Raw genomic sequence first — 7,955 nt, 5'->3', positions numbered from 1 at the left:
GGTAGCAGGGTTTCAGCCGGCTGGAGAGTCTCGGAGGGAGTGGGGGTGGGGAGAGGAAGAGGGCGCTGGACAGATGGCTGCCTGGTCGCAGCCCGTGGCTGGGGAGTCGCAGAGGACCCTCCCTTAGACTGGGGTCTTAGCTAGGGCTTTCCCCCGCCAGGCACCACGGCCCCTTCTCCCCACTCCCACCTCCCCTTTTCCCTTTCTCCTTCACAGACCATACTTTGCCTTTTAAAAGAAATGCCACCCACATTCAGAGACACAAGTGCAGCAGTTTGGTGAGCTTTTTACAAATTTTTTTTTGTTTTATTCTGTTTTGTTCTAATTAAATGTATCGTCCTGGGAATCGCAGCCCATCGCAGCCTGACTCCAGTTCAAGGAAATAAACAGATTAGCAAAGGTCTGTTCGCTAAGCCCACGTTGGGCTTCCGGGCCCCCTCTTGGGGCAGGTGCTTTACTCAAAGGTGCTTACACGCTTTATTCGACCTCTAAGGAGTTCTCTTATGTCAGAAGTGTATGTCTTACAATGGGTTGGGCTGGTAAGTAGCCTCTTTTATTGAGTAATTCAATTATCTCCCTCTTTTTGTCCCTTTCCTGCCTGCCTTCCTCCTCGCCTTTAGACCAAAGTGATGCTTGAGTGAGTGAATTTATATGTTCAAATCGGGATTCTAACCCTGTTGAGCCCTTTTAGACTTGCACATCCTTTCGATGTTTAGTTTTTTAAATTTGATGTACACAGTTTTCTCAAAAAAAAAAAAAAAAGGTGCATTACTGTAACATGTCAAAAACCTGCCTAAGAGGCCCATGTGTTTCCAAGCCCTTGCTCTCCCTCTTGCCATTTCAGTCCATTGCTTTGTCTCCAGGCTTCATGTTTGAAGAAAGTGGATACTTCACATCCGTTTGTAGGAGACAAAGTTACTGAATTTGGTTTATGATACTTGTGTTCAAGTTAATGTTCTCCCTCCCCTTTTCCCAACCAACCCAAAAGATGGTGGTTCAAGTAGATCCTAGTTTCTCATATCTCTTATGGTGATGGACGTTTAAATTAAGCAAGTCATTTGTAAAGTACTGTTTAAGCACCAAATCTGTAAAGTGTGTCAAGCTTCAGTCTCCTCTCCCCATCTGCACTGTTCTTTGTTCGAAAGCACATGCCTGACCGTGAAAAGTTGATGCAAACGTGTTACACGCCCAGCCATGGTGGAGAGAACACTTCCTCCAGCCCCCAGTCCCCTCTCTCCTACATGTACAAAGAAAAAGCAACAGAAATGACTTGCATAACCAAACACTCCTTCTGATATGTTTTACAAGCATAAGTTCTGTTAAAAGACAAAACACGGTGAAGTTCCATTTTCCCTCTTGCCCACTTTTGGTCCCTGACATACTACTCTGTTAGAGAAAACTTTTTAACACACAGCCCTCTTCCCCTCCCAAAGATCCTGTTTCCTTTTTTCCGTTCTCAGGGGAAAAAAGTTCACTGACGTTTAGATGAGGAAACACGTAAACTGCAATTCAGTGGGCCACTTATTTTGTTCTTTCTCTCCATATGTTCACAACTAAAGTGCCGTGACGATCTTAGGTATGTAAAAGCCTTTGTGGGAGGAAGAAATGTCCACACGGTCCAGTATTCCTGCAAAAAAATGTCTGAAGCACAAACTGAACACACTTTCTAGTGCATAGGGTCAGCTGAAAATGAGCATTTATTTGAAGTTTCCCATTTGTGAAATTCCTCCTCCAGGAGTCAAGAGCAGAAACTGGATGCTAATAGATGACCCTACCAAGTGTCAAGGGCTACTCAAGTGTAGAAGGATGCTTTTTTAAGATTTTACTTTTAAAATGAAATGTGAAGGAAATTGGATTTCTTTTTTAAGTGAACTTTTTTAGCGGTCATTAATGTTAAAATCTCCTCAAACAGTGTGAAACGCTCAGGCACATCAACACAAAGGTTTGTTGTTTTTTCCTTCTCAAAGAAATCCTATCAAATCCAAGAAGCCCCAGTCATTATGTCAAACTGTATCTCAGTAGTCTTCCTTTTTGAAATGTCACAGTACTACCTTTTCCCCCCAAACTGATGTACCAGTGTTAAAATTCAAATTAATGGATGTTGCAAAAAAGAAAAAAAAAAAAAGGGTGTCACTTAGAATCTCTGATTTAACAGCAGCTCTTACACACTTGTAATCTTTAAAATTTTTATATTCTCTGGGGGAGAGGTTTAATCTGAAAGCAAATAAAAAATCTCCCAGTAGAAACAAAAATCATCTGTGACCATGGAAACATGGTTATTCTGGTCATAAACTCCTTTATTTTTTTTTTTAACTCCTCTCAAATTTGCTCTTCAAAAGAAAAAAAAAATGTGATTCCCCAAAAGGGCTTTCTAATTCACCTTCTACAACTGTCTCCCAGATAAGGTTTCAATTTGCTCTGAAGGTTTACATTTTTGAGTCTCAGACAAGCCAGAATTTTTTGAAAGTAGAGCTAGCTGTTTTAGAAAACCACCACTCTGACTTATCCTCAGCCAGGAAGGCTGATCCCAAGGGGACCTTGTTCTGCACCTGCAGAAGTGAAGGCTTTCCCAGCTGTTGACTGGCAGGTTAGAGATGGATGTTGATTGACTTTGGATGTTCCCGTCCGGGTGAATGTGGAGAGTTTCCTATCGGGGCTTGTTGAATAAGGCCTCCACCTCCACTCTTTTCTCTTTGATCTTTTCCCTTCCCTGATGGGAGAAAATTGGGTGTCTCAGGGTTGCCTTATTTGTTCACTTATGTTACGTTCTTGTGGTTGTCAGGTCCCTAGAACATCCCATCGTGTAGGCCAGATCCAGTTACAGTAAATAGCCTCTGTGGTGAAAATTGCTAATGAAACTATTACCAAGCCTCTGTGGGTAGCTTCAGGCCAAACCATATTCCAGAGAACCTAATTTTGGTCCCTGTGGACCATATCTTCTAGGACCAGAGCAGCTGATTGTAACCCAGCTTAAGGGGTTAGAAGAAAATAATTCAGCACAAACAGTGAAGCGGCTGTGTCTGAGCACAGTGCTCACCTGTACCTTGGTAACGTAACTACTGACACAGTAGGAAGGGAAAAGAAAAAAAAGGATGCTTTCTGAGATTTCTGGCAGTTGGTATTTAATAAGCTGATTGAAAGAACTGTAGGAGCAGTCTGCTCACTGGTGGAGGGAATCCTGTTACACGGCTTGAGGTCCGTTTCAGAGTCAAAACCCAGTGAAAAGAGTGGAAAAGGCTTGGCTGTTTGGGTGGCATATAAGGTTAATTTGGGTAAGTTAAGGTGAAACTGGAAGTTGGGTATCATGGATTTGACCTTCCAGATTTATGGGCCAGGTCTTTGCTGCAGGCTGTTTACTTTTGTTAGTTCACGAAGATGCAGTGTTGAAGACATCGTGCAAAGCTTTTACCTTGCTTTAGTAATGGTATGAGGTTACAAGGGCAGTTTCTTTTAATACATTTCTGAAGTTGAATCAGTTGATGAGCAAGAGGAAGACACCGCTTTTGGATTGGTGTAGATGTAGTTAGGTCCCGTATTGGAATCGTTTTCAGTAGTATGTCGGCTCTCTGCTCAGAGCGTAGTTTGCGTCTGCTGTCCAAATTGCTGTAGGTTGAGGATCTTTCTCGTTTTTGTTACTTCTCATCTGTGTGAACTGGTGACTCAGCTCGCTATTTGTAAGGCAAGTGGTGACATCTTCTGAACATTGGAGGTGGCGACAGGATGTGAAGGAACAGCGTGGGTTTGGAGACGGATAAGCTTGTGTTCAGTGTGCAGTGGGCACTGAGGATAATGCCCTCCCCTCAGGGGCATTGTGGTCAGATGGGCATATGTAGGACACCCACACAATGCCTGGCATTCAGAGAATCTTGGCTTCTTTATCTTCCTGCTGTCCCTGCTAGAGAAGAACTCTAAATAGAATATACACTCTGGTGTGTAAACAGAAGTAGAGTAACGTCTGTGTCTTTGAAGGAAGTCAGTTTCTTACCTCTTAGGTTTCTTTATGGTCAACTCATTAAAATTGCAAGGAGCCCATTAGGGTTGCACCCGGGTGGGAGCAATCTTAAAAAGCATTTCTTACTTGCTCAGTGTCATTATTATAAGATGCTAAAACAGACATGGGCTTCTCTGGTGGCTTAGACAGTAAGGAATCTGCCTGCTACGCAAGAGATCTAGGTTCGATCCCTGGGTCAGGAAGATATCCTGGAGAAGGGAATGGCTGCTCACCCCAGTATTCTTGAATTGAGCTCATACTGGCTACTTCCACTATTCATCTTTTGCAGTTCAGGTCTGAGTTAAGGCTACAACTTTGGCCAGCCTCCTGAGAACAAGGGATCGAGAGGGCTATGGCAGCTCACCCACTGCTAACTAGTCACATCCCCCTAAGCAAGTCCTTCACCCTCACCAGAGTCTCTCAGAAAAATAGGCAAGGCCTGCCCCAGCTCCAAGGTTCTCTCACCCCTGGTGGGAGATTTGGCCGAGCCAGTTCAGGTTCTATTCATTTATCAGCCAGGCTTGTCCCGTGCTTTTCTTGGAGCAGAACAGTGTTCACTCGCAGTGTTTAAGGAGTCCGTCTCTCCTCAGGACTTTATTTAGAGTTGGGCAAAGGTTGACACTGCCTTTTTAGCAGGCCTCATGTTACCTTCTCGTGTCTGCCCTGCCTTCTGTGGCTTCTGGCCACGGTGAACCATGGTTGCTGCGACTGCAGCTCCTGGTACCGGCTGCAGAGTAGATGCCTTGGAAATGAATTGTAAGGTTAGGCTAAATGGCTAGATCCCAGGCAGAGCCATTAGAGAAACCTTGGCTCGGCAGCTAGCTGAATTTCAAGCTGGATCCTTTGTCCCTGTCAAGGGGTCCCAGAAACCCGACTCTGGAGCCATGAAGCTCCGTGGAGCCTGGATGCTGCCTGCTCCCTCCACACCAGGCTGGCCCTGTGCCCAGAGGCCAACCTGGACCTGGTACAGTATTTTTTAAACTGCAGCAGGCAGGCTTTAGTGGAATATGAAGTTCATTTATTGATTTGCCTCCTGTATTTGAGGGAAAAAAATAAAGAGGATAGAAAAAGCAGAGTACTGCGAAGGTTAAATGTGGTTTTGTGGAAGTTTGTTTGTTGAGTTTTGTTGAAGCGTTCCTTTATCTCCATGGTGGCTGCTTTTGCACTAAACAGCGGAGTAATTGGGACATAGACTGTATGACTTGCAAAGCCTGAAGTGTTTATTCCTTTGCTCTGTAAGAAAAAGTTTGCTGGCCTCTGCACTGGTTGTGGGCCTAGTGCCTGGAGGGCTTGCACATCAGCCACCGTTGCTTATTTTTGTGTGGGGGTGGGGAGTGGGAGGGAACTTTAAAGTTGTTGAGGGAGTCCTCTGTACTCCTGCCCCTCTATGACTTGCTGAGGGTTCCATCATTGCTGTGTTCCATACCCCGGCTTTTGAACCTTTTGAAGCAAAGGGATTTTCATTCATTAGGAGTAACTGGAGCCCTCTTGAAATCCAGCGTGAACTCGGATGGCAGCTAACCCATCCCTGCCGTGGCCCGACCCAAGGGAGCCTGGGCCCAGGCGCAAGTGTCATTTGGCTGAACGTCCGCTGCAGGTGGCTTGGATTATTGCCTTCTGCATTTTCCTAACAGACACTAGGGCTTAGGTTTCCTTGGGATTCCAGGCCCTGCCGTAGCTCAGGACACCAGAGCAGTCCCCGGAAGCGCAGCCTTTCCGCAGCCGAGGCGGGGCCCTGGCTGCAGCCCTGAGGCGACTGACTGGCAGCTGCTTTTATCTGCTGGGTTGATGTAGCAGTCACCTAGGGGCTCCTGTCCTTTACCCTCTGGCCTCTCTGGAAGCCCTCACCAAACACCATGATGAATGAGTTTGTAATCAGAGGTCACCCCTCAGTGACCTGTTGATTACAGAGTTTTAAGTGATCCAGGTTGCTCCCTTGGAAATAGTCCAATGACTGTGCTGATGAAATTGACAAAGGGTGTGGATGGCTGAGATGGATGCCTGTTTGTGTGGACAGAATCCCAAGCACCCACCCCATCTATACCTGGCCCTGTTCTGAGCCCGTGGAAACCCAGGGATGACTATCAGTCTCTTCTCTGCCCTCCCAGAGCCCAGAGTTGACCAGAAGTTAACAAATAATTGTAAACATAGAATTGTGTATATGAACAAGAAATCTGGGCATCCTAAGCCAGATCTCTTGTAAGAGGAAAATATTAATATGTTGTCTTGGCTAAATGGAATCAAATTGATTCCTCTGAAAAAAATTATCAACAACAAGTCTTAGTTCACAGGTATTGTGATTCAGCTTTCCTTTCTGGAATAACAGGAATCGGCTCTCTTTGGATGAGAGCCAGCATCTTTCCAGCTTTAAGCAGTCCAAAGCGTGGTTGGCCTGAGAAGGTGGCTAGAAAGAGAAGCATATTTCAGAGGTTCATCTGACAGGAAAAACTTGAATCAGAGAGATGCTTTTATCAAGAAGACTGTTTTCAGAGCAAGTGGGAGTAGGAGAATAGCTATTCAAGCCAAGAAAAGGATACTTTTGACTCAGATCCTTCCAGGAGGCTGGGTTTTTGCTTGCTCAGCTTGTTTTCAGCTCTACAGCAATGTTCTGCTTCAGAGGTTTGTGGATGCCACACACTTGGGGATGAAGCAGTCCTTCTAGAGGACTTTGGAGTTTTCTTTCCTTGGATTAATGTTGCTTTCTGTCCCTGTTGGGATAAATCCTGTTTTTTTTTTTTGCTAAGATTTCTTGGACCTTTCTGAGTACGTCTTATTCCCTAAACTATCCAGATTCTTTGGGTCATATTTTTGAATGTCCCAGTTCCGTTCGTTTGACGTGGGATGGCCTGGGGGGATGGGCTTATAGTGTCTTTTCATGTTGATAGATTTACTCCTGAGCCTGTATTTTGGGCCAGGTTGACGCCAAATCCTTGATTTACATGGTTTCGGGGGATTCTTCCCAGGAAGATGTATTAATACATCCATCTCAGAGGTTCCTTTACTGCCTTCGCTTTGCAGTTGGAACAGGGCAGAGTGTTGAAGGAGCTTGTTTGGTGTCTTAGGGCCTCCCTTTGGCATTTTTTGCAGTACTGTTTGATTTGATCTATTTTCTGCACCTATGTGTTGTTTTTTTTTCCAACTCAAGTTTAAACTTCAGGGTGGCAGTTGTTTGGTTAGTTGGTCTGTATAGTAAATTACTCTCTTTTGGATAATTTCTAATTGTCTTAAGGGTTGAGGTTAAGAGCTGGCCATGGAGTCAGAAAGTCCTGAACTTGGATTCCCGTTCTGCTTCTTCCTGCTGTGACCCTGTGGGCATATTTCTTCCCATCTCTGAGCCTCAGTTTACTTGTCTATAAAATGGGGATACTGAGTCACTACTGCATGTTTGTTCATGGGTTTCGGTGACAGGTTGTAGAGCTCAGCAGTGTGGTACTTGGCATGGAAATCACTGCTGCAGGATGTTAGTCATGAATAGTTCCTATGGCTCTTGGACTTTATGAGGCCCTGGGGTGCCCAGGGAGGTTTTGTAGTTGGGGAAACCACCGTCCAGAGGTGAGGGCTGTCGGAGGCCCTCCCTTGAACTCCAGCTCTTTGCTGGGGGGAAAGAACGTCTTGAGGACCTTGATGAGCTCTGTTCACTTGACTGAGAGGTTGTCCTCACCCAGGGCATCTTTTTTAATCTGTTCATGTTTTCTTAGGGACATTTTCTAACAAATCAGTATTTAAGAGACAAGGAAATAATATCATAGACTGCCATGTACCCGTCACCAGTTTCAACAATTCTAAACATCATTTTGCCAGTTTTGGTTCATCTCACTACCTCCCCCGTCCCCCTTGAGTAGTTTGAAGCACATCCCAGGTTTCATCTCATTTCACCCATACATTCTTCAGTATGAATCTTTAACTTAATTTTTTTTTTAAGATAACTACAAAACTTTAACCATGCTTAACAAAATTAACAGTA

General features: G+C 44.8%; 1 protein-coding gene across 1 annotated transcript in view; it reads left to right on the top strand.

Moving 5' to 3' along the window:
* Positions 1 to 7,955, top strand: part of ZC3H4 (zinc finger CCCH-type containing 4) — a 36,116-nt gene that overhangs the window by 847 nt on the left and 27,314 nt on the right. The window contains 1 exon segment of the mRNA XM_010852714.1: positions 217 to 278. Coding sequence (XP_010851016.1) covers positions 241 to 278 — 38 coding nt within the window. The 5' untranslated portion in view covers positions 217 to 240.

The sequence above is a fragment of the Bison bison genome, unplaced genomic scaffold (genome assembly GCF_000754665.1).
Source record: "Bison bison bison isolate TAMUID 2011002044 unplaced genomic scaffold, Bison_UMD1.0 scf7180017864313, whole genome shotgun sequence".
In the NCBI taxonomy this organism is placed as follows: Eukaryota; Metazoa; Chordata; class Mammalia; order Artiodactyla; family Bovidae; genus Bison; species Bison bison.
This window is presented reverse-complemented; position numbering and strand designations above follow the sequence as displayed.